The 26,224-nt window shown below is 52.6% G+C and overlaps 1 protein-coding gene across 3 annotated transcripts in view; it reads left to right on the top strand.

Moving 5' to 3' along the window:
• Nucleotides 1-2,070: 2,070 nt before the first annotated feature.
• The window catches only part of LOC142471314 (class I histocompatibility antigen, F10 alpha chain-like), a 38,199-nt gene continuing 14,045 nt past the window's right edge, over nucleotides 2,071-26,224 (top strand). For all 3 annotated transcript variants that reach the window (XM_075578153.1, XM_075578152.1, XM_075578154.1), the window contains exons 1-4: nucleotides 2,071-2,356; nucleotides 4,544-4,819; nucleotides 7,066-7,338; nucleotides 7,964-8,071. In XM_075578153.1, coding sequence (XP_075434268.1) covers nucleotides 2,239-2,356; nucleotides 4,544-4,819; nucleotides 7,066-7,338; nucleotides 7,964-8,071 — 775 coding nt within the window. In that variant the 5' untranslated portion in view covers nucleotides 2,071-2,238. The remainder of the gene's footprint in view (nucleotides 2,357-4,543; nucleotides 4,820-7,065; nucleotides 7,339-7,963; nucleotides 8,072-26,224) is intronic.

Below are 26,224 nucleotides of genomic sequence, written 5' to 3'. Positions count from 1 at the left end.
GGGGGAAGGGGAGAGTGGGCTCGGCTCGCGGGGAAGGGGAGAGCGGGCTCGGCTCACGGGGGGAAGGGGAGAGTGGGCTCGGCTCGCGGGAGGAAGGGGAGAGCGGGCTCGGCTCGCTGGGGAAGGGGAGAGTGGGCTCGGCTCGCTGGAGAAAGGGGAGAGCGGGCTCGGCTCGCGGGGGGAAGGGGAGAGTGGGCTCGGCTCGCGGGGGAAGGGGAGAGCGGGCTCGGCTCGCGGGGGAGGGAGAGCGGGCTCGGCTCGCGGGGGAGGGAGAGCGGGCTCAGCTCGCGGGGGAAGGGGAGAGCGGGCTCGGCTCGCTGGGAAGGGGAGAGCGGGCTCGGCTCGCGGGGGAGGGAGAGCGGACTCAGCTCGCTGGGGAAGGGGAGAGCGGGCTCGGCTCGCGGGGGAGGGAGAGCGGGCTCGGCTCGCTGGGAAGGGGAGAGCGGGCTCGGCTCGCTGGGGAAGGGGAGAGCGGGCTCGGCTCGCGGGGGAGGGAGAGCGGGCTCAGCTTGCTGGGGGATGGGGAGAGCGGGCTCGGCTCGCTGGGGAAGGGGAGAGCGGGCTCGGCTCGCGGGGAGGGAGAGCGGGCTCAGCTTGCTGGGGATGGGGAGAGCAGGCTCGGCTCGCGGGGGGAAGGGGAGAGCGGGCTCGGCTCGCTGGGGAAGGGGAGAGCGGACTCGGCTCGCGGGGGGGGGAAGGGGAGAGTGGGCTCGGCTCGCGGGGAAGGGGAGAGCGGGCTCGGCTCGCGGGGAAGGGGAGAGCGGGCTCGGCTCGCTGGGGAAGGGGAGAGCGGACTCGGCTCGCGGGGGGGGGAAGGGGAGAGTGGGCTCGGCTCGCGGGGAAGGGGAGAGCGGGCTCGGCTCACGGGGGGAAGGGGAGAGTGGGCTCGGCTCGCGGGAGGAAGGGGAGAGCGGGCTCGGCTCGCTGGGGAAGGGGAGAGTGGGCTCGGCTCGCTGGAGAAAGGGGAGAGCGGGCTCGGCTCGCGGGGGGAAGGGGAGAGTGGGCTCGGCTCACGGGGAAGGGGAGAGCGGGCTCGGCTCACGGGGGGAAGGGGAGAGTGGGCTCGGCTCGCGGGAGGAAGGGGAGAGCGGGCTCGGCTCGCTGGGGAAGGGGAGAGTGGGCTCGGCTCGCTGGAGAAAGGGGAGAGCGGGCTCGGCTCGCGGGGGGAAGGGGAGAGTGGGCTCGGCTCGCGGGGGAAGGGGAGAGCGGGCTCGGCTCGCGGGGGAGGGAGAGCGGGCTCGGCTCGCGGGGGAGGGAGAGCGGGCTCAGCTCGCGGGGGAAGGGGAGAGCGGGCTCGGCTCGCTGGGGAAGGGGAGAGCGGGCTCGGCTCGCGGGGGAGGGAGAGCGGACTCAGCTCGCTGGGGAAGGGGAGAGCGGGCTCGGCTCGCGGGGGAGGGAGAGCGGGCTCGGCTCGCTGGGGAAGGGGAGAGCGGGCTCGGCTCGCTGGGGAAGGGGAGAGCGGGCTCGGCTCGCGGGGGAGGGAGAGCGGGCTCAGCTTGCTGGGGATGGGGAGAGCGGGCTCGGCTCGCTGGGGAAGGGGAGAGCGGGCTCGGCTCGCGGGGGAGGGAGAGCGGGCTCAGCTTGCTGGGGATGGGGAGAGCAGGCTCGGCTCGCGGGGGGAAGGGGAGAGCGGGCTCGGCTCGCTGGGGAAGGGGAGAGCGGACTCGGCTCGCGGGGGGGGGGAAGGGGAGAGTGGGCTCGGCTCGCGGGGAAGGGGAGAGCGGGCTCGGCTCGCGGGGAAGGGGAGAGCGGGCTCGGCTCGCTGGGGAAGGGGAGAGCGGACTCGGCTCGCGGGGGGGGGAAGGGGAGAGTGGGCTCGGCTCGCGGGGAAGGGGAGAGCGGGCTCGGCTCACGGGGGGAAGGGGAGAGTGGGCTCGGCTCGCGGGAGGAAGGGGAGAGCGGGCTCGGCTCGCTGGGGAAGGGGAGAGTGGGCTCGGCTCGCTGGAGAAAGGGGAGAGCGGGCTCGGCTCGCGGGGGGAAGGGGAGAGTGGGCTCGGCTCACGGGAGGAAGGGGAGAGTGGGCTCGGCTCGCTGGGGGGGAAGGGGAGAGTGGGCTCTTGCTCCCTATAACAGTCTCCCCTCTCTCACTCAGGCAGTCACTCCCTGCAGTATTATTTCTCGCGGGTCTCGGATCCTGGCTTGGTGCTGCCTTTCTTTTCAGTTGTTGGATTTCTGGACGACCAGCAGATTATCAGATATACCAGTGATACCCGCCAAGTACAGCCCGTTACACAATGGATGGAGCAACATGTGGAGCCTGAACACTGGGATGAACTGACACAGATTGGTCAGAATTCTGAAATTAGTGGGAAGAATTATGTAAGGATAATGAGGAATCGCTTTAACCAGACACACGGTGAGTGTTGAACACATTAACATTCTCACACTGTGTGTGATACCCAGTACATACACTGTGTGTGTGAGATACCCCAACATTACATGCACTGTGTGACATCCCCTCATTACATACACTGTGTGTGTGAGACACCCCACCATTACATGCACTGTGTGACATCCCCTCATTACATAGTGTGCGTGTGTGTGTGACCCCCCTCATTACATACACTGTGTGTGTGACACCCCACCATTACATGCACTGTGTGACATCCCCTCATTACATACACTGTGTGTGTGTGAGACACCCCACCATTACATGCACTGTGTGACATACCCTCATTACATACACTGTGTGTGGGACACCCCACCATTACATGCACTGTGTGACATACCCTCATTACATAGTGTGCGTGTGTGTGTGACCCCCCTCATTACATACACTGTGTGTGTGACACCCCACCATTTCATGCACTGTGTGACATCCCCTCATTACATACACTGTGTGTGAGACACCCCACCATTACATGCACTGTGTGACATCCCCTCATTACATACACTGTGTGTGTGAGACACCCCACCATTACATGCACTGTGTGACATACCCTCATTACATAGTGTGTGTGTGTGTGTGTGTGAACCCCCTCATTACATACACTGTGTGTGAAACAGCCTCTCATTAAATGCACTGTGTGTGAGACACCCACTCATTACGTGAACTGTGTGTGACACCCTCTCATTACATGCACTGTGTGTGTGACACCCCCTCATTACATGCACTGTGTGTGTGTGAGACACCCCCTCATTACATGCACTGTGTGACAGCCCTAATTACATACAGTGTGTGTGTGTGACACCAATCATTACATACACTGTGTGTGTGACACCAATCATTACATAGACTGTGTGTGACACCCCCTCATTACATACACCTTGTGTGTGTGAAACCCTCTTATTACATACTATGTGTGGCACCCCCTCACTGCATACACTGTGTGTGATACACTCGTCATTACGTGTGTGACACCCTCTCATTACATGCACTGTGTGTGTGACACCCCCTCATTACATGCACTGTGTGTGACACCCCCTCATTACATGCACTGTGTGACAGCCCCTAATTACATGCAGTGTGTGTGTGTGACACCAATCATTACATACACTGTGTGTGTGACACACCCTCATTACATACACCTTGTGTGTGTGAAACCCTCTTATTACATACTATGTGTGGCACCCCCTCACTGCATACACTGTGTGTGATACACTCCTCATTCCATACACGGTGTGTGAGACATTCCCTTATTACATACACTGTGTGCGACACCCCCCTCATTACATACACTGTGTGTGACACCCTGTAAGGGAGTCAAGGGGTTAAACTCCTTTTACAGGGCAGGAAACTGCACGGGTGTCGGCTTACCTACCTGAACTGGGAGGTGGAGGTAATTAAATCCTGATTGAGCAGGGATTTATAAGACAGGAAGTTGCCTGCACAGAAAGGACTGCTTTTCCTCAGCAAGGGGAGAGATTGATTTTCTCCCAGCCAGGAAGGACGCTGGCTGCTCTGGTTCCCCGGCCTTGCAGGGAGCACGGCTGCTGGGACCAGCTGGGACCCCCACCCAGGACATTGAATAATTCACGCTGGACACAGCCCTGTTCCCCGGAATTGATGTTCCCGAATTCCTAGAGGGAATGACCTGGAGCCCTGAAATGGATTCCCCAGCACCTAAAAGATAAGAACTCTTTTGGCATATGACTTTTTTTAATTGTTATTATCTGGAAGTAGGATAGCTACCCAGGTGTATAGCTAGGGACCTGCTTGTGTGGCAAGTTTCCCTAACGTGAATAGGATTTTGTTTTATGATTTGATTTGCTTAAAGGGACAGGGTGCCCATTATTTTGGTTGGTGGTCTAATAAAAACCACTACAGTTAAAACCTTAAACAACCGTTTAAGCGTCTTATTGACCTCGCCTACAGACCGCTCATTACATACACTGTGTGTGACACCCCCTCATTACATACACTGTGTGTGTGACACCCCCTCATTACATAGACTGTGTGTGTGACACCCCATCATTACATACACTGTGGGTGTGACGCCCCCTTGTTACATACTGTACACTGTGTGACATTCCTCTTCACTACATTTTTTGTAACATTTATAATGTTCTTGATCCCATAAGATGGCTGATGTAATTATTTCAGGTGTGTACGTGTGGCAGAGGAAGTTTATCACTGAGCTGCTTGAAGACGGCAGCGTACGCGGATATCAAGAGTACGGTTTTAATGGGAAGGAGGTGGTCATTTTTGATAAGGAGAGGATGGTGTATATTCCTACAGCACACGAGGGTCAACTCCTAGCACAGAGATGGAACAGTAGGCGAATATTTGCTGAGGTAGATAAGAGTTACATGGAAGAGCACTGTGTTGCGTGGCTAAAGAAATACTTCTCCTACGGAAAGGACGAGCTGGAGAGGAAAGGTGAGATCCCAGCGTAGTATGAAAATATGCGTTTAAAATAATAAATATATGCCCTGGTTCTCTACCATAATAATGATTAAACAATGTTGCTATCTGGCCTCCCGGCCTCACATGTATGTAGGTTTGTATGTATGTATGTCTTTATTTATATAGCGTCATTAATGTACATAGCGATTCACAGCAGTAATACACGTGACAATCATATAAATAACAAGTAATACAAATAACACATAAAGGGGAGAAGTGCTTCAGACATAAAAGTAACATTTAGGAGCTTATAATCTAATTGGTAGGTAGGAAGAACGTACAGAGACAGAAGGAGGGCGTTCTGGTAAGTGCGTCTGCAGGGGGCCAAGGTTTATGTATGAGGTGTAGAGTATCAGCCATGGAGCTACTCATATGCTTTGTTAAGCAGGTGTGTTATAATGTGAGTCTTAAAGTCGGATATTGAGGGGGAAGGGCATTCCAGAGGTGTTGGGCAGTCGTTTAGAAGGTTTAAGGCAGAAGAGGGCTTTAGATACAAAGGGGGTAGAGAGAAGACATCCTTGAGCAGAACGCAAGAGTCTGGATGGTGCATAGTGAGAAATTAGGGCCGAGATGTAAGGAGGGGCAGAAGAGTTAAAAGCTTTAAACGTAGGGAGGAGAATTGAGTGTGTGATACAGAATTTGATAGGAAGCCAGGAGAGGGATTTCAGTAAGGGAGATGCAGAGACAGAGATAGAATGATTCTGGCAGCAGAGTTTAGAATGGATAGTAGGGGAGACATGTGGGAGGCAGGAAGGCCGGACAGCAGGAGGTTACAGTAGTCGAGATGGGAGAGAATGAGGGCCTGAGTCAGAGTTTTATCAGTAGAGCTACAGAGGAAAAGGGGTATCTTTTAATATTGCGCAGGAAAAAACAACAGGTTTTAGCTACCTTTTGAATGTGAGAGGAGAATGTCAGAGAGGAGTCGAGTGTGACCCCTAGGCAGCGTGCTTGGGCTACTGGATGTATCATAGTACGTCCATCAGTAATCTAGAAAGAGGTAGTAGGACCAGGTTTAGGTGGACATATAAGGAGCTTCGTTTTTGACATGTTAATTTTAAGTCAGGGGAGGGCCATTCAGGATGATATCGCTGAGAGACATTCAGAAACTTTGGTCTGTACAGCAGGTGTAAGGTCAGGGGCTTGAAATGTAAATTTGTGTGTCGTCAGCATAGAGGTGATATTTGAAACCAAGAGATGTGATTAGGTCAGAGATAGTGTAAAGAAGATAGAGAAGAGGTCCCAGGACATTTCTCTTCACAATCTATTCAAAACACTGCTGCCCAAATCATCTCCTGTTTTTCCAGTCATATATCTGCTCCCGACCTCCCGAACCCTCTCTGACAATTTCCACTAAATATCTTATAAACTAGAAAATTATACTCCTTCCTTTTTAAGGCTCCATATCTCCATGTATCCCAACTCTGATCTCTCGTTAAACTGCTCTGCACCTCCATATATATCACCTCTGATCTCTGGTTGCACACCTACAGGCCTCGTACACACCACACAAGGTTGTCTCATCTTTGCACTTTTTACCTCTACAGCCCTCTCCCGTCTTAACCTGTCTCTCACTAATCTTTCCTTACCCATGGAATGCTCTTCCACTCAATATGCATCAAATACCTTCACTTTCCATCGCATAAAACGTTTTAGTCTTGAACTCCCTGTCTGTACTTCTAATAATGCACTTATTCTCCTAAACCCCCGCCCCCACTTCCATACACTCTAAAGTATCACCCAATCCATATTAGTTTCTTCCCATACACGCTAAGGTGTCACCCAACACACATCAGTTTCCTCCCATACACTAGAAGTCCCACCCAACACGAGAACGAAAGAGATTTATTTATTGAAGCTTTGAATTCCATAATACATTTTCATTAATTGAGCCCAAAAGCTGCCCGGGAAAAACATCCAATAATAAATATTAAATATTTTTCACGATGTAAGATGTAGACATCTGGGGACTGGAAGGGTATTTTGGGAGAAGTGGGGAGGGTGCAGGTATCATACAAAAGAGCTTGTGGGATTAGCATCTGCTTAGGGCCAATTCAAATCGCTGTCTCCTGGTCTTCTCCAGAATGTCTTTGTTAACATGAGTATCTAAATCTCCCAATCCCGGCAACATACCGTCCAATAACTAAGCAATGTCTGAACAATTTCTGCATTCCACTCTATGGGGATTGTAATATCTCCTGGTTCCTCTCGCCCCCTACCAGTGCGCCCGGAGGTGAGGGTTTCAGATAAGCAATCAGACGAGGCCACAAAGCTTCACTGCAGGGTGTACGGGTTCTATCCCCGAGCCGTGGACGTGAAGTGGGTGAGGAACGGGAGAGACAAGGTTCTCTCCTATGAGGCCAAACAGATCCTCCCCCACCCTGATGGTACCTATCAGATCCGAGTCACCGTGGAGGTGGCACCCAAGGAGGGTGACAGTTACTCCTGTCACGTGGATCACAGCAGCCTGGAGGAGATGCTTATCATACCATGGGGTGAGTGTTACGAAGGGCAGAACAAGCTCTAAGTGGGGCATGAAAAGACACCAGCAGTGAAATTATGACTTATTTATCTTATGTAAGCAGGTACTTTAATGGCCTGTATTTCCCAATAACGTTCAGAAAAACATTTAAATAAAACACAAGATTCAATTTTTGGATAGTACATAAATATTATTCTAAAACATTTGAAACACCTAATTACCCGTTTTCTATCAGTTTTCCTTACATATTCATACCTCTGTAAAACATACAGAACACCTGCAAGCTCATGTTGAACCCCCAAAATAACCACAACATATATATAAGCATATAGGTGTCACAGAGGAGTGCTGCTGAGCATGGCGATATATATTTAAAACCAGAGACAGAACATGAAACACAGACAGAGCTCAGTGCACATCCAGTGAAACCTACACATGGTACAGTGCCTAAATATATATGTATAGATACATACATATATATTTAGGCACTGTACCGTGTATAGGTTTCACTGGATGTGCACTGAGCTCTGTCTGTGTTTCATGTTCTGTCTCTGGTTTTAAATATCCATACCTCTCTCTGACATTCCTCATACTCTCACTCTGTATTGTCATTCCTTTATTTCCCATCTTGTAAACAGAACCTAGGAGGAGAAGTTCTCTCTACATTGTAATTGGTGTTATTGCTGGTGTCGCTGCTCTCGCGCTTACTGCTGTGCTGGGAATATTTGCTTACAAGAGAATTTCAGGTAAGTACCGCGAATAAAGGGACAGGTGATGTAATACGGTATATGAAGGTTAAAGAATGTTACACAACTCGCATTATCTTGTTTCTGTCCATACACTATGAACCTAGAACTCTTATTGCCCCAAATAACCCCTCCTTATAACTCATCCTATTACTCCATATTACCTCTCCATATAACTCCTCCTATTGCTCCATGTAACTGATCTCCACACATGCTCCCTTCCTCCCAAACTTCTCCTCCACATACTCTTCTTCTCACCTGCTTCTTCCCTCAATGCTCCCCACCCCCCCTCCTTTCTCACTATTACTTTTTATTTATTTAGGAAAATTTTACCAGGAAGTAATACATTGAGAGTTACCTCTCGTTTCCACGTCTGTCCTAGCATGGGCCCAGTTATGATAACAATACATGGTTACATTACCTGAACAGGGTTATACATTACAGTTAAAGATAATATGTTATGGGCGTATGTAACAGTTACAGACAAGATTAAAATGTGAGACAGCCTTAGTTATAAAAGAACTGAGACTGGTGGCGGCTGCGAGAGTCTCCGGTTGGTTGGTCCAGTTGTGGGAGTTTGCGTTCGTTTCATTTACTCCCCCCCCCCACCCTCCCCTTTCACTCTGTCATGGGGAACAACTGCAGGACCGGAGTCCAGTTACTGGAAACAGGCTAGCGGGATTTGTTACAGGAGCGCCGACGAGTATTCTAAAACTTGCCTTGTAAAAGCAGGCAGCGGGCAGGTAGCGGTGGTCAGAGACAGGCTTCAGGAAGAGGAGGTGTATAACGGACAGGCTTCAGGAAGAGGAGGTGTATAACGGACAGGCTTCAGGAAGAGGAGGTGTATAACGGACAGGGTTCAGGAAGAGGAGGTGTATAACGGACAGGCTGCAGGAAGAGGAGGTGTATAACGGAGAGGCTGCAGGAAGAGGAGGTGTATAACGGACAGGCTGCAGGAAGAGGAGGTGTATAACGGACAGGCTGCAGGAAGAGGAGGTGAATAACGGGCAGGCGAGCAGGAAGAGGAGGTGTATAATGGACAGGCTGCAGGAAGAGGTGTATAACGGACAGGCTGCAGGAAGAGGAGGTGTATAATGGACAGGCTGCAGGAAGAGGAGGTGTATAACGGACAGGCTGCAGGAAGAGGAGGTGTATAACGGATAGGCTGCAGGAAGAGGTGGTGTATAACGGACAGGCTGCAGGAAGCGGAGGTGTATAACGGACAGGCTGCAGGAAGAGGAGGTGAATAACGGACAGGCTGCAGGAAGAGGAGGCGTATAACGGACAGGCTACAGGAAGAGGAGGTGTATAACGGACAGGCTGCAAGAAGAGGTGTATAACGGACAGGCTGCAGGAAGAGGAGGTGTATAACGGACAGGCTTCAGGAAGAGGAGTTGGTAACGGAGAGGCTGCAGGAAGAGGAGGTGTATAACGGGCAGGTGAGCAGGAAGAGGAGGTGTATAACGGACAGGCTGCAGGAAGAGGAGGTGTATAACGGACAGGCTTCAGGAAGAGGAGGTGTATAACGGACAGGCTGCAGAAAGAGAAGGTGGATAACGGGAAGGCTGCAGGAAGAGGAGGTGTATAACGGACAGGCTGCAGGAAGAGAAGGTGTATAACGGACAGGCAGCAGGTAGAGGAGGTGTATAACGGAGAGGCTGCAGGAAGAGAAGGTGTATAACGGACAGGCTGTAGGAAGAGAAGATGTATAACGGACAGGCTTCAGGAAGAGGAGGTGTATAACGGAGAGGCTGCAGGAAGAGGAGGTGTATAATGGACAGGCTTCAGGAAGAGGAGGTGTATAACGGACAGGCTGCAGAAAGAGAAGGTGTATAACGGACAGGCTGCAGGAAGAGGAGGTGTATAACGGACAGGCTTCAGGAAGAGGAGGTGTATAATGGACAGGCTGCAGGAAGAGAAGGTGTATAACGGACAGGCTGCAGGAAGAGGAGGTGTATAACGGAGAGGCTGCAGGAAGAGGAGGTGTATAACGGACAGGCTGCAGGAAGAGGAGGTGTATAACGGAAAGGGTTCAGGTAGAGGAGGTGTATAACGGAGAGGCTGCAGGAAGAGGAGGTGTATAACGGACAGGCTTCAGGAAGAGGAGGTGTATAACGGACAGGGTTCAGGAAGAGGAGGTGTATAACGGACAGGCTGCAGGAAGAGGAGGTGTATAACGGACAGGCTGCAGGAAGAGGAGGTGTATAACGGAGATACTGCAGGAAGAGGAGGTGTATAACGGACAGGCTGCAGGAAGAGGAGGTGTATAACGGACAGGCTGCAGGAAGAGGAGGTGCATAATGGACAGGCTGCAGGAAGAGGAGGTGTATAACAGACAGGCTGCAGGAAGAGAAGGTGAATAACGGACAGGCTGCAGGAAGAGGAGGTGTATAACGGGCAGGCGAGCAGGAAGAGGAGGTGTATAACGGACAGGCTGCAGGAAGAGGAGGTGTATAACGGGCAGGCGAGCAGGAAGAGGAGGTGTATAACGGATAGGCTGCAGGAAGAGGAGGTGTATAACGGACAGGCTTCAGGAAGAGGAGGTGTATAACGGACAGGCTACAGAAAGAGAAGGTGTATAACGGACAGGCTGCAGGAAGAGGAGGTATATAACGGACAGGCTGCAGGAAGAGGAGGTGAATAACGGACAGGCTGCAGGAAGAGGAGGTGTATAACGGACAGGCTGCAGGAAGAGGAGGTGTATAACGGGCAGGCGAGCAGGAAGAGGAGGTGTATAACGGACAGGCTGCAGGAAGAGGAGGTGTATAACGGACAGGGTTCAGGAAGAGGAGGTGTATAACGGACAGGCTGCAGGAAGAGGAGGTGTATAATGGACAGGCTTCAGGAAGAGGAGGTGTATAACGGACAGGCTGCAGAAAGAGAAGGTGTATAACGGACAGGCTTCAGGAAGAGGAGGTGTATAACGGACAGGCTGCAGAAAGAGAAGGTTTATAACAGACAGGCTGCAGGAAGAGGAGGTGTATAACGGACAGGCTGCAGGAAGAGAAGGTGTATAACGGACAGGCTGCAGGAAGAGGTGTATAACGGAGAGGCTGCAGGAAGAGAAAGTGTATAACGGACAGGCTGCAGGAAGAGAAGGTATATAACGGACAGGCTTCAGGAAGAGGAGGTGTATAACGGACAGGCTGCAGGAAGAGGAGGTGTATAACAGACAGGCTGCAGGAAGAGGAGGTGTATAACGGAGAGGCTGCAGGAAGAGGAGGTGTATAACGGACAGGCTTCAGGAAGAGGAGGTGTATAACGGACAGGCTTCAGGAAGAGGAGGTGTATAACGGAGAGGCTGCCGGAAGAGGAGTTGTATAACGGACAGGCTGCAGGAAGAGGAGGTGTATAACGGACAGGCTGCCGGAAGAGGAGGTGTATAACGGACAGGCTGCAGGAAGTGGAGGTGTATAACGGACAGGCTGCCGGAAGAGGAGGTGTATAACGGACAGGCTGCAGGAAGAGGAGGTGTATAACAGACAGGCTGCAGGAAGAGGAGGTGTATAACGGACAGGCTGCAGGAAGAGGAGGTGTATAACGGGCAGGCGAGCAGGAAGAGGAGGTGTATAACGGACAGGCTGCAGGAAGAGGAGGTGTATAACGGACAGGCTGCAGGAAGAGGAGGTGTATAACGGGCAGGCGAGCAGGAAGAGGAGGTGTATAACGGATAGGCTGCAGGAAGAGGAGGTGTATAACGGACAGCCTGCAGAAAGAGAAGGTGTATAACGGACAGGCTGCAGGAAGAGGAGGTGTATAACGGACAGGCTGCAGGAAGAGGAGGTGTATAACGGACAGGCTGCAGGAAGAGGAGGTGTATAACGGGCAGGCGAGCAGGAAGAGGAAGTGTATAACGGACAGGCTGCAGGAAGAGGAGGTGTATAACGGACAGGCTGCAGGAAGAGGAGGTGTATAACGGGCAGGCGAGCAGGAAGAGGAGGTGTTTAACGGATAGGCTGCAGGAAGAGGAGGTGTACACCGAACAGGCTTCAGGAAGAGGAGGTGTATAACGGACAAGCTGCAGGAAGAGGAGGTGTCTAACGGACAGGCTTCAGGAACAGGAGGTGTCTAACGGACAGGCTGCAGGAAGAGGAGGTGTATAACGGACAGGCTTCAGGAAGAGGAGGTGTATAACGGACAGGCTGCAGGAAGAGAAGGTGTATAACAGACAGGCTTCAGGAAGAGGAGGTGTATAACGGACAGGCTGCAGGAAGAGAAGGTGTATAACGGTCAGGCGAGCAGGAAGAGGAGGTGTATAACGGACAGGCTTCAGGAAGAGGAGGTATATAACGGACAGGCTGCAGAAAGAGAAGGTGTATAACGGACAGGCTTCAGGAATAGGAGGTGTATAACGGACAGGCTGCAGGAAGAGGAGGTGTATAACGGGCAGGCGAGCAGGAAGAGGAGGTGTATAAAGGATAGGCTGCAGGAAGAGGAGGTGTATAACGGACAGGCTACAAGAAGAGGAGGTGTATAACAGACAGGCTGCAGAAAGAGAAGGTGTATAACGGACAGGCTGCAGGAAGAAGAGGTGTATAATGGACAGGCTGCAGGAAGAGAAGGTGTATAACGGACAGGCTGCAGGAAGAGGAGGTGTATAACGGACAGGCTACAGGAAGAGGAGGTGTATAACGGACAGGCTGCAGAAAGAGAAGGTGTATAACGGACAGGCTGCAGAAAGAGGAGGTGTATAACGGACAGGCTTCAGGAAGAGGAGGTGTATAACGGAGAGGCTGCAGGAAGAGGAGGTGTATAACGGACAGGCTTCAGGAAGAGGAGGTGTATAACGGACAAGCTGCAGGAAGAGGAGGTGTCTAACGGACAGGCTTCAGGAACAGGAGGTGTCTAACGGACATGCTGCAGGAAGAGGAGGTGTATAACGGACAGGCTTCAGGAAGAGGAGGTGTATAACGGACAGGCTGCAGGAAGAGGAGGTGTATAACGGGCAGGCGAGCAGGAAGAGGAGGTGTATAACGGACAGGCTGCAGGAAGAGGAGGTGTATAACGAACAGGCTGCAGGAAGAGGAGGTGTATAACGGGCAGGCAAGCAGGAAGAGGAGGTGTATAACGGATAGGCTGCAGGAAGAGGAGGTGTATAACGGACAGGCTTCAGGAAGAGGAGGTGTATAACGGACAGGCTGCAGGAAGAGGAGGTGTATAACGGACAGGGTTCAGGTAGAGGAGGCGTATAACGGAGAGGCTGCAGGAAGAGGAGGTGTATAACGGACAGGCTTCAGGAAGAGGAGGTGTATAACGGACAGGCTGCAGGAAGAGGAGGTGTATAACGGACAGGCTGCAGGAAGAGGAGGTGTATAACGGACAGGCTGCAGGAAGAGGAGGTGTATAACGGACAGGCTGCAGGAAGAGGTGGTGTATAACGGACAGGCTGCAGGAAGCGGAGGTGTATAATGGACAGGCTGCAGGAAGAGGAGGTGAATAACGGACAGGCTGCAGGAAGAGGAGGTGTATAACGGACAGGCTACAGGAAGAGGAGGTGTATAACGGACAGGCTGCAAGAAGAGGTGTATAACGGACAGGCTTCAGGAAGAGGAGGTTTATAACGGACAGGCTGCAGGAAGAGGAGGTTTATAACGGACAGGCTGCAGGAAGAGGAGGTGTATAATGGACAGGCTGCAGGAAGAGGAGGTGTATAACGGGCAGGCGAGCAGGAAGAGGAGGTGTATAACGGACAGGCTGCAGGAAGAGGAGGTGTATAACGGACAGGCTGCAGAAAGAGAAGGTGTATAACGGACAGGCTGCAGGAAGAGGAGGTGTATAACGGACAGGCTTCAGGAAGAGGAGGTGTATAACGGACAGGCTTCAGGAAGAGGAGGTGTATAACGGAGAGGCTGCAGGAAGAGGAGGTGTATAACGGACAGGCTTCAGGAAGAGGAGGTGTATAACGGACAGGCTTCAGGAAGAGGAGGTGTATAACGGGCAGGCGAGCAGGAAGAGGAGGTGTATAACGGACAGGCTTCAGGAACAGGAGGTGTCTAACGGACAGGCTGCAGGAAGAGGAGGTGTATAACGGACAGGCTTCAGGAAGAGGAGGTGTATAACGGACAGGCTGCAGGACGAGAAGGTGTATAACAGACAGGCTTCAGGAAGAGGAGGTGTATAACGGACAGGCTGCAGGAAGAGGAGATGTATAACGGACAGGCTGCAGAAAGAGAAGGTGTATAACGGACAGGCTTCAGGAAGAGGAGGTATATAACGGACAGGCTGCAGAAAGAGAAGGTGTATAATGGACAGGCTTCAGGAATAGGAGGTGTATAACGGACAGGCTGCAGGAAGAGGAGGTGTATAACGGGCAGGCGAGCAGGAAGAGGAGGTGTATAACGGATAGGCTGCAGGAAGAAGAGGTGTATAACGGACAGGCTTCAAGAAGAGGAGGTGTATAACAGACAGGCTGCAGAAAGAGAAGGTGTATAACGGACAGGCTGCAGGAAGAGGAGGTGTATAACGGACAGGCTGCAGGAAGAGAAGGTGTATAACGGACAAGCTGCAGGAAGAGGAGGTGTATAACGGACAGGCTTCAGGAAGAGGAGGTGTATAACAGACAGGCTGCAGAAAGAGAAGGTGTATAACGGACAGGCTGCAGAAAGAGAAGGTGTATAACGGACAGGCTGCAGGAAGAGGAGGTGTATAACGGACAGGCTTCAGGAAGAGGAGGTGTATAACGGACAGGCTGCAGGAAGAGGAGGTGTATAACGGACAGGCTTCAGGAAGAGGAGGTGTATAACGGAGAGGCTGCAGGAAGAGGAGGTGTATAACGGACAGGCTTCAGGAAGAGGAGGTGTATAATGGAGATGCTGCAGGAAGAGGAGGTGTATAACGGACAGGCTTCAGGAAGAGGAGGTGTATAACGGACAAGCTGCAGGAAGAGGAGGTGTCTAACGGACAGGCTTCAGTAAGAGGAGGTGTATAACGGACAGGCTTCAGGAAGAGGAGGTGTATAACGGACAGGCTGCAGGAAGAGGAGGTGTATAACGGAGAGGCTGCAGGAAGAGGAGGTGTATAACGGACAGGCTTCAGGAAGAGGAGGTGTATAACGGAGATGCTGCAGGAAGAGGAGGTGTATAATGGACAGGCTTCAGGAACAGGAGGTGTCTAACGGACAGGCTGCAGGAAGCGGAGGTGTATAATGGACAGGCTTCAGGAAGAGGAGGTGTATAACGGACAGGCTGCAGGAAGAGAAGGTGTATAACAGACAGGCTTCAGGAAGAGGAGGTGTATAACGGACAGGCTGCAGGAAGAGAAGGTGTATAACCGGCAGGCGAGCAGGAAGAGGAGGTGTATAACGGACAGGCTGCAGAAAGAGAAGGTGTATAACGGACAGGCTTCAGGAAGAGGAGGTGTATAACGGACAGGCTGCAGAAAGAGAAGGTGTATAACGGACAGGCTTCAGGAAGAGGAGGTGTATAACGGACAGGCTGCAGAAAGAGAAGGTGTATAATGGACAGGCTTCAGGAATAGGAGGTGTATAACGGACAGGCTGCAGGAAGAGGAGGTGTATAACGGGCAGGCGAGCAGGAAGAGGAGGTGTATAACGGATAGGCTGCAGGAAGAGGAGGTGTATAACGGACAGGCTACAAGAAGAGGAGGTGTATAACAGACAGGCTGCAGAAAGAGAAGGTGTATAACGGACAGGCTGCAGGAAGAGGAGGTGTATAATGGACAGGCTGCAGGAAGAGAAGGTGTATAACGGACAGGCTGCAGGAAGAGGAGGTGTATAACGGACAGGCTTCAGGAAGAGGAGGTGTATAACGGACAGGCTTCAGGAAGAGGAGGTGTATAACGGAGAGGCTGCAGAAAGAGAAGGTGTATAACGGACAGGCTGCAGGAAGAGGAGGTGTATAACGGACAGGCTTCAGGAAGAGGAGGTGTATAACGGACAGGCTTCAGGAAGAGGAGGTGTATAACGGAGAGGCTGCAGGAAGAGGAGGTGTATAACGGACAGGCTTCAGGAAGAGGAGGTGTATAACGGACAAGCTGCAGGAAGAGGAGGTGTCTAACGGACAGGCTTCAGGAACAGGAGGTGTCTAACGGACATGCTGCAGGAAGAGGAGGTGTATAACGGACAGGTTTCAGGAAGAGGAGGTGTATAACGGACAGGCTGCAGGAAGAGGAGGTGTATAACGGGCAGGCGAGCAGGAAGAGGAGGTGTATAACGGACAGGCTGCAGGAAGAGGAGGTGTATAACGAACAGGCTGCAGGAAGAGGAGGTGTATAACGGGCAGGCGAGCAGGAAGAGGAGGTGTATAACGGATAGGCTGCAGGAAGAGGAGGTATATAACGGACAGGCTACAAGAAGAGGAGGTGTATAACAGACAGGCTGCAGAAAGAGAAGGTGTATAACGGACAGGCTGCAGGAAGAGGAGGTGTATAATGGACAGGCTGCAGGAAGAGAAGGTGTATAACGGACAGGCTGCAGGAAGAGGAGGTGTATAACGGACAGGCTTCAGGAAGAGGAGGTGTATAACGGACAGGCTTCAGGAAGAGGAGGTGTATAACGGAGAGGCTGCAGAAAGAGAAGGTGTATAACGGACAGGCTGCAGGAAGAGGAGGTGTATAACGGACAGGCTTCAGGAAGAGGAGGTGTATAACGGACAGGCTTCAGGAAGAGGAGGTGTATAACGGAGAGGCTGCAGGAAGAGGAGGTGTATAACGGACAGGCTTCAGGAAGAGGAGGTGTATAACGGACAAGCTGCAGGAAGAGGAGGTGTCTAACGGACAGGCTTCAGGAACAGGAGGTGTCTAACGGACATGCTGCAGGAAGAGGAGGTGTATAACGGACAGGTTTCAGGAAGAGGAGGTGTATAACGGACAGGCTGCAGGAAGAGGAGGTGTATAACGGGCAGGCGAGCAGGAAGAGGAGGTGTATAACGGACAGGCTGCAGGAAGAGGAGGTGTATAACGAACAGGCTGCAGGAAGAGGAGGTGTATAACGGGCAGGCGAGCAGGAAGAGGAGGTGTATAACGGATAGGCTGCAGGAAGAGGAGGTGTATAACGGACAGGCTTCAGGAAGAGGAGGTGTATAACGGACAGGCTGCAGGAAGAGGAGGTGTATAACGGACAGGGTTCAGGTAGAGGAGGCGTATAACGGAGAGGCTGCAGGAAGAGGAGGTGTATAACGGACAGGCTTCAGGAAGAGGAGGTGTATAACGGACAGGCTGCAGGAAGAGGAGGTGTATAATGGACAGGCTGCAGGAAGAGGAGGTGTATAACGGACAGGCTGCAGGAAGAGGAGGTGTATAACGGACAGGCTGCAGGAAGAGGAGGTGTATAATGGACAGGCTGCAGGAAGAGGAGGTGTATAACGGACAGGCTGCAGGAAGAGGAGGTGTATAACGGACAGGCTACAGGAAGAGGAGGTGTATAACGGACAGGCTGCAAAAAGAGGTGTATAACGGACAGGCTTCAGGAAGAGGAGGTGTCTAACGGACAGGCTGCAGGAAGAGGAGGTGTATAATGGACAGGCTGCAGGAAGAGGAGGTGTATAACGGGCAGGCGAGCAGGAAGGGGAGGTGTATAACGGACAGGCTGCAGGAAGAGGAGGTGTATAACGGACAGGCTTCAGGAAGAGGAGGTGTATAACGGACAGGCTTCAGGAAGAGGAGGTGTATAACGGACAGGCTGCAGAAAGAGAAGGTGTATAACGGACAGGCTGTAGAAAGAGAAGGTGTATAACGGACAGGCTGCAGGAAGAGGAGGTGTATAACGGACAGGCTTCAGGAAGAGGAGGTGTATAACGGACAGGCTTCAGGAAGAGGAGGTGTATAACGGAGAGGCTGCAGGAAGAGGAGGTGTATAACGGACAGGCTTCAGGAAGAGGAGGTGTATAACGGACAAGCTGCAGGAAGAGGAGGTGTATAACGGACAGGCTTTAGGAACAGGAGGTGTCTAACGGACAGGCTGCAGGAAGAGGAGGTGTATAACGGACAGGCTTCAGGAAGAGGAGGTGTATAAAGGACAGGCTGCAGGAAGAGAAGGTGTATAACGGGCAGGCGAGCAGGAAGAGGAGGTGTATAACGGACAGGCTGCAGAAAGAGAAGGTGCATAACGGACAGGCTTCAGGAAGAGGAGGTATATAACGGACAGGCTGCAGAAAGAGAAGGTGTATAACGGACAGGCTTCAGGAATAGGAGGTGTATAACGGACAGGCTGCAGGAAGAGGAGGTGTATAACGGGCAGGCGAGCAGGAAGAGGAGGTGTATAACGGATAGGCTGCAGGAAGAGGAGGTGTATAACGGACAGGCTTCAAGAAGAGGAGGTGTATAACAGACAGGCTGCAGAAAGAGAAGGTGTATAACGGACAGGCTGCAGGAAGAGGAGGTGTATAACGGACAGGCTGCAGGAAGAGAAGGTGTATAACGGACAGGCTGCAGGAAGAGGAGGTGTATAACGGACAGGCTTCAGGAAGAGGAGGTGTATAACAGACAGGCTGCAGAAAGAGACGGTGTATAACGGACAGGCTGCAGAAAGAGAAGGTGTATAATGGACAGGCTGCAGGAAGAGGTGTATAACGGACAGGCTGCAGGAAGAGGAGGTGTATAATGGACAGGCTGCAGGAAGAGGAGGTGTATAACGGACAGGCTGCAGGAAGAGGAGGTGTATAACGGATAGGCTGCAGGAAGAGGTGGTGTATAACGGACAGGCTGCAGGAAGCGGAGGTGTATAACGGACAGGCTGCAGGAAGAGGAGGTGAATAACGGACAGGCTGCAGGAAGAGGAGGCGTATAACGGACAGGCTACAGGAAGAGGAGGTGTATAACGGACAGGCTGCAAGAAGAGGTGTATAACGGACAGGCTGCAGGAAGAGGAGGTGTATAACGGACAGGCTTCAGGAAGAGGAGTTGGTAACGGAGAGGCTGCAGGAAGAGGAGGTGTATAACGGGCAGGTGAGCAGGAAGAGGAGGTGTATAACGGACAGGCTGCAGGAAGAGGAGGTGTATAACGGACAGGCTTCAGGAAGAGGAGGTGTATAACGGACAGGCTGCAGAAAGAGAAGGTGGATAACGGGAAGGCTGCAGGAAGAGGAGGTGTATAACGGACAGGCTGCAGGAAGAGAAGGTGTATAACGGACAGGCAGCAGGTAGAGGAGGTGTATAACGGAGAGGCTGCAGGAAGAGAAGGTGTATAACGGACAGGCTGTAGGAAGAGAAGATGTATAACGGACAGGCTTCAGGAAGAGGAGGTGTATAACGGAGAGGCTGCAGGAAGAGGAGGTGTATAATGGACAGGCTTCAGGAAGAGGAGGTGTATAACGGACAGGCTGCAGAAAGAGAAGGTGTATAACGGACAGGCTGCAGGAAGAGGAGGTGTATAACGGACAGGCTTCAGGAAGAGGAGGTGTATAATGGACAGGCTGCAGGAAGAGAAGGTGTATAACGGACAGGCTGCAGGAAGAGGAGGTGTATAACGGAGAGGCTGCAGGAAGAGGAGGTGTATAACGGACAGGCTGCAGGAAGAGGAGGTGTATAACGGAAAGGGTTCAGGTAGAGGAGGTGTATAACGGAGAGGCTGCAGGAAGAGGAGGTGTATAACGGACAGGCTTCAGGAAGAGGAGGTGTATAACGGACAGGGTTCAGGAAGAGGAGGTGTATAACGGACAGGCTGCAGGAAGAGGAGGTGTATAACGGACAGGCTGCAGGAAGAGGAGGTGTATAACGGAGATACTGCAGGAAGAGGAGGTGTATAACGGACAGGCTGCAGGAAGAGGAGGTGTATAACGGACAGGCTGCAGGAAGAGGAGGTGCATAATGGACAGGCTGCAGGAAGAGGAGGTGTATAACAGACAGGCTGCAGGAAGAGAAGGTGAATAACGGACAGGCTGCAGGAAGAGGAGGTGTATAACGGGCAGGCGAGCAGGAAGAGGAGGTGTATAACGGACAGGCTGCAGGAAGAGGAGGTGTATAACGGGCAGGCGAGCAGGAAGAGGAGGTGTATAACGGATAGGCTGCAGGAAGAGGAGGTGTATAACGGACAGGCTTCAGGAAGAGGAGGTGTATAACGGACAGGCTACAGAAAGAGAAGGTGTATAACGGACAGGCTGCAGGAAGAGGAGGTATATAACGGACAGGCTGCAGGAAGAGGAGGTGAATAACGGACAGGCTGCAGGAAGAGGAGGTGTATAACGGACAGGCTGCAGGAAGAGGAGGTGTATAACGGGCAGGCGAGCAGGAAGAGGAGGTGTATAACGGACAGGCTGCAGGAAGAGGAGGTGTATAACGGACAGGGTTCAGGAAGAGGAGGTGTATAACGGACAGGCTGCAGGAAGAGGAGGTGTATAATGGACAGGCTTCAGGAAGAGGAGGTGTATAACGGACAGGCTGCAGAAAGAGAAGGTGTATAACGGACAGGCTTCAGGAAGAGGAGGTGTATAACGGACAGGCTGCAGAAAGAGAAGGTTTATAACAGACAGGCTGCAGGAAGAGGAGGTGTATAACGGACAGGCTGCAGGAAGAGAAGGTGTATAACGGACAGGCTGCAGGAAGAGGTGTATAACGGAGAGGCTGCAGGAAGAGAAAGTGTATAACGGACAGGCTGCAGGAAGAGAAGGTATATAACGGACAGGCTTCAGGAAGAGGAGGTGTATAACGGACAGGCTGCAGGAAGAGGAGGTGTATAACGGACAGGCTGCAGGAAGAGGAGGTGTATAACGGAGAGGCTGCAGGAAGAGGAGGTGTATAACGGACAGGCTTCAGGAAGAGGAGGTGTATAACGGACAGGCTTCAGGAAGAGGAGGTGTATAACGGAGAGGCTGCCGGAAGAGGAGTTGTATAACGGACAGGCTGCAGGAAGAGGAGGTGTATAACGGACAGGCTGCCGGAAGAGGAGGTGTATAACGGACAGGCTGCAGGAAGTGGAGGTGTATAACGGACAGGCTGCAGGAAGAGGAGGTGTATAACGGACAGGCTTCAGGAAGAGGAGGTGTATAACGGACAGGCTGCAGGAAGAGGAGGTGTATAACAGACAGGCTGCAGGAAGAGGAGGTGAATAACGGACAGGCTGCAGGAAGAGGAGGTGTATAACGGGCAGGCGAGCAGGAAGAGGAGGTGTATAACGGACAGGCTGCAGGAAGAGGAGGTGTATAACGGACAGGCTGCAGGAAGAGGAGGTGTATAACGGGCAGGCGAGCAGGAAGAGGAGGTGTATAACGGATAGGCTGCAGGAAGAGGAGGTGTATAACGGACAGCCTGCAGAAAGAGAAGGTGTATAACGGACAGGCTGCAGGAAGAGGAGGTGTATAACGGACAGGCTGCAGGAAGAGGAGGTGTATAACGGACAGGCTGCAGGAAGAGGAGGTGTATAACGGGCAGGCGAGCAGGAAGAGGAAGTGTATAACGGACAGGCTGCAGGAAGAGGAGGTGTATAACGGACAGGCTGCAGGAAGAGGAGGTGTATAACGGGCAGGCGAGCAGGAAGAGGAGGTGTTTAACGGATAGGCTGCAGGAAGAGGAGGTGTATAACGGACAGGCTTCAGGAAGAGGAGGTGTATAACGGACAGGCTGCAGGAAGAGGAGGTGTATAACGGAGAGGCTGCAGGAAGAGAAGGTGTATAACGGACAGGCTGCAGGAAGAGGAGGTGTATAACGGACAGGCTGCAGGAAGAGGAGGTGTATAACAGACAGGCTGAAGGAAGAGGAGGTGAATAACGGACAGGCTGCAGGAAGAGGAGGTGTATGACGGACAGGTGAGCAGGAAGAGGAGGTGTATAACGGACAGGCTGCAGGAAGAGGAGGTGTATAACGGACAGGCTGCAGGAAGAGGAGGTGTATAACGGGCAGGCGAGCAGGAAGAGGAGGTGTATAACGGATAGGCTGCAGGAAGAGGAGGTGTACACCGAACAGGCTGCAGGAAGAAAAGGTGTATAACGGACAGGCTTCAGGAAGAGGTGGTGTATAACGGACAGGCTGCAGGAAGAGAAGGTGTATAACGGACAGGCTGCAGGAAGAGGAGGTGTATAACGGACAGGCTGCAGGAAGAGGAGGTGTATAACGGACAGGGTTCAGGAAGAGGAGGTGTATAACGGACAGGCTGCAGGAAGAGGAGGTGTATAACGGAGAGGCTGCCGGAAGAGGAGTTGTATAACGGACAGGCTGCAGGAAGAGGAGGTGTATAACGGACAGGCTGCAGGAAGAGGAGGTGAATAACGGGCAGGCGAGCAGGAAGAGGAGGTGTATAACGGACAGGCTGCAGGAAGAGGAGTTGTATAACGGACAGGCTGAAGGAAGAGGAGGTGTATAACGGACAGGCTGCAGGAAGTGGAGGTGTATAACGGACAGGCTGCAGGAAGAGGAGGTGTATAACGGACAGGCTTCAGGAAGAGGAGGTGTATAACGGACAGGCTGCAGGAAGAGGAGGTGTATAACAGACAGGCTGCAGGAAGAGGAGGTGAATAACGGACAGGCTGCAGGAAGAGGAGGTGTATAACGGGCAGGCGAGCAGGAAGAGGAGGTGTATAACGGACAGGCTGCAGGAAGAGGAGGTGTATAACGGGCAGGCGAGCAAGAAGAGGAGGTGTATAACGGATAGGCTGCAGGAAGAGGAGGTGTATAACGGACAGGCTTCAGGAAGAGGAGGTGAATAACGGACAGGCTACAGAAAGAGAAGGTGTATAACGGACAGGCTGCAGGAAGAGGAGGTGTATAACGGACAGGCTGCAGGAAGAGGAGGTGAATAACGGACAGGCTGCAGGAAGAGGAGGTGTATAACGGACAGGCTGCAGGAAGAGGAGGTGTATAACGGGCAGGCGAGCAGGAAGAGGAGGTGTATAACGGACAGGCTGCAGGAAGAGGAGGTGTATAACGGACAGGGTTCAGGAAGAGGAGGTGTATAACGGACAGGCTGCAGGAAGAGGAGGTGTATAACGGACAGGCTTCAGGAAGAGGAGGTGTATAACGGACAGGCTGCAGAAAGAGAAGGTTTATAACAGACAGGCTGCAGGAAGAGGAGGTGTATAACGGACAGGCTGCAGGAAGAGAAGGTGTATAACGGACAGGCTGCAGGAAGAGGTGTATAACGGAGAGGCTGCAGGAAGAGAAAGTGTATAACGGACAGGCTGCAGGAAGAGAAGGTATATAACGGACAGGCTTCAGGAAGAGGAGGTGTATAACGGACAGGCTGCAGGAAGAGGAGGTGTATAACGGACAGGCTGCAGGAAGAGGAGGTGTATAACGGAGAGGCTGCAGGAAGAGGAGGTGTATAACGGACAGGCTTCAGGAAGAGGAGGTGTATAACGGACAGGCTTCAGGAAGAGGAGGTGTATAACGGAGAGGCTGCCGGAAGAGGAGTTGTATAACGGACAGGCTGCAGGAAGAGGAGGTGTATAACGGACAGGCTGCCGGAAGAGGAGGTGTATAACGGACAGGCTGCAGGAAGTGGAGGTGTATAACGGACAGGCTGCAGGAAGAGGAGGTGTATAACGGACAGGCTTCAGGAAGAGGAGGTGTATAACGGACAGGCTGCAGGAAGAGGAGGTGTATAACAGACAGGCTGCAGGAAGAGGAGGTGAATAACGGACAGGCTGCAGGAAGAGGAGGTGTATAACGGGCAGGCGAGCAGGAAGAGGAGGTGTATAACGGACAGGCTGCAGGAAGAGGAGGTGTATAACGGGCAGGCGAGCAGGAAGAGGAGGTGTATAACGGATAGGCTGCAGGAAGAGGAGGTGTATAACGGACAGCCTGCAGAAAGAGAAGGTGTATAACGGACAGGCTGCAGGAAGAGGAGGTGTATAACGGACAGGCTGCAGGAAGAGGAGGTGTATAACGGACAGGCTGCAGGAAGAGAAGGTGTATAACGGACAGGCTTCAGGAAGAGGAGGTGTATAACGGACAGGCTGCAGGAAGAGGAGGTGTATAACGGACAGGCTGCAGGAAGAGGAGGTGTATAATGGAGAGGCTGCAGGAAGAGGAGGTGTATAAAGGACAGGCTTCAGGAAGAGGAGGTGTATAACGGACAGGCTTCAGGAAGAGGAGGTGTATAACGGAGAGGCTGCCGGAAGAGGAGTTGTATAACGGACAGGCTGCAGGAAGAGGAGGTGTATAACGGACAGGCTGCAGGAAGAGGAGGTGAATAACGGGCAGGCGAGCAGGAAGAGGAGGTGTATAACGGACAGGCTGCAGGAAGAGGAGTTGTATAACGGACAGGCTGAAGGAAGAGGAGGTGTATAACGGACAGGCTGCAGGAAGTGGAGGTGTATAACGGACAGGCTGCAGGAAAAGGAGGTGTATAACGGACAGGCTTCAGGAAGAGGAGGTGTATAACGGACAGGCTGCAGGAAGAGGAGGTGTATAACGGGCAGGCGAGCAGGAAGAGGAAGTGTATAACGGACAGGCTGCAGGAAGAGGAGGTGTATAACGGACAGGCTGCAGGAAGAGGAGCTGTATAACGGGCAGGCGAGCAGGAAGAGGAGGTGTTTAACGGATAGGCTGCAGGAAGAGGAGGTGTATAACGGACAGGCTTCAGGAAGAGGAGGTGTATAACGGACAGGCTGCAGGAAGAGGAGGTGTATAACGGAGAGGCTGCAGGAAGAGAAGGTGTATAACGGACAGGCTGCAGGAAGAGGAGGTGTATAACGGACAGGCTGCAGGAAGAGGAGGTGTATAACAGACAGGCTGAAGGAAGAGGAGGTGAATAACGGACAGGCTGCAGGAAGAGGAGGTGTATGACGGGCAGGTGAGCAGGAAGAGGAGGTGTATAACGGACAGGCTGCAGGAAGAGGAGGTGTATAACGGACAGGCTGCAGGAAGAGGAGGTGTATAACGGGCAGGCGAGCAGGAAGAGGAGGTGTATAACGGATAGGCTGCAGGAAGAGGAGGTGTATAACGGACAGGCTTCAGGAAGAGGAGGTGTATAACGGACAGGCTGCAGGAAGAGGAGGTGTATAACGGACAGGGTTCAGGTAGAGGAGGCGTTTAACGGAGAGGCTGCAGGAATAGGAGGTGTATAACGGACAGGCTTCAGGAAGAGGAGGTGTATAACGGACAGGCTGCAGGAAGAGGAGGTGTATAACGGACAGGCTGCAGGAAGAGGAGGTGTATAACGGACAGGCTGCAGGAAGAGGAGGTGTATAACGGACAGGCTGCAGGAAGAGGAGGTGTATAACGAACAGGCTGCAGGAAGAGGAGGTGTATAACGGACAGGCTGCAGGAAGAGGTGGTGTATAATGGACAGGCTGCAGGAAGCGGAGGTGTATAATGGACAGGCTGCAGGAAGAGGAGGTGAATAACGGACAGGCTGCAGGAAGAGGAGGTGTATAACGGACAGGCTGCAGGAAGAGGAGGTGTATAACGAACAGGCTGCAGGAAGAGGAGGTGTATAACGGACAGGCTGCAGGAAGAGGTGGTGTATAATGGACAGGCTGCAGGAAGCGGAGGTGTATAATGGACAGGCTGCAGGATGAGGAGGTGAATAACGGACAGGCTGCAGGAAGAGGAGGTGTATAACGGACAGGCTACAGGAAGAGGAGGTGTATAACGGACAGGCTGCAAGAAGAGGTGTCTAACGGACAGGCTTCAGGAAGAGGAGGTTTATAACGGACAGGCTGCAGGAAGAGGAGGTGTATAACGGACAGGCTGCAGGAAGAGGAGGTGTATAACGGGCAGGCGAGCAGGAAGAGGAGGTGTATAACGGACAGGCTGCAGGAAGAGGAGGTGTATAACGGACAGGCTGCAGGAAGAGAAGGTGTATAACGGACAGGCTTCAGGAAGAGGAGGTGTATAACGGACAGGCTTCAGGAAGAGGAGGTGTATAACGGAGATGCTGCAGGAAGAGAAGGTGTATAACGGACAGGCTTCAGGAAGAGGAGGTGTATAACGGACAAGCTGCAGGAAGAGGAGGTGTCTAACGGACAGGCTTCAGGAACAGGAGGTGTCTAACGGACAGGCTGCAGGAAGAGGAGGTGTATAACGGACAGGCTTCAGGAAGAGGAGGTGTATAACGGACAGGCTGCAGGAAGAGAAGGTGTATAACAGACAGGCTTCAGGAAGAGGAGGTGTATAACGGACAGGCTGCAGGAAGAGAAGGTGTATAACGGGCAGGCGAGCAGGAAGAGGAGGTGTATAACGGACAGGCTTCAGGAAGAGGAGGTATATAACGGACAGGCTGCAGAAAGAGAAGGTGTATAACGGACAGGCTTCAGGAATAGG

Source organism: Ascaphus truei, chromosome 20 (assembly GCF_040206685.1).
Source record: "Ascaphus truei isolate aAscTru1 chromosome 20, aAscTru1.hap1, whole genome shotgun sequence".
Taxonomy (NCBI): domain Eukaryota; kingdom Metazoa; phylum Chordata; class Amphibia; order Anura; family Ascaphidae; genus Ascaphus; species Ascaphus truei.
This window is presented reverse-complemented; position numbering and strand designations above follow the sequence as displayed.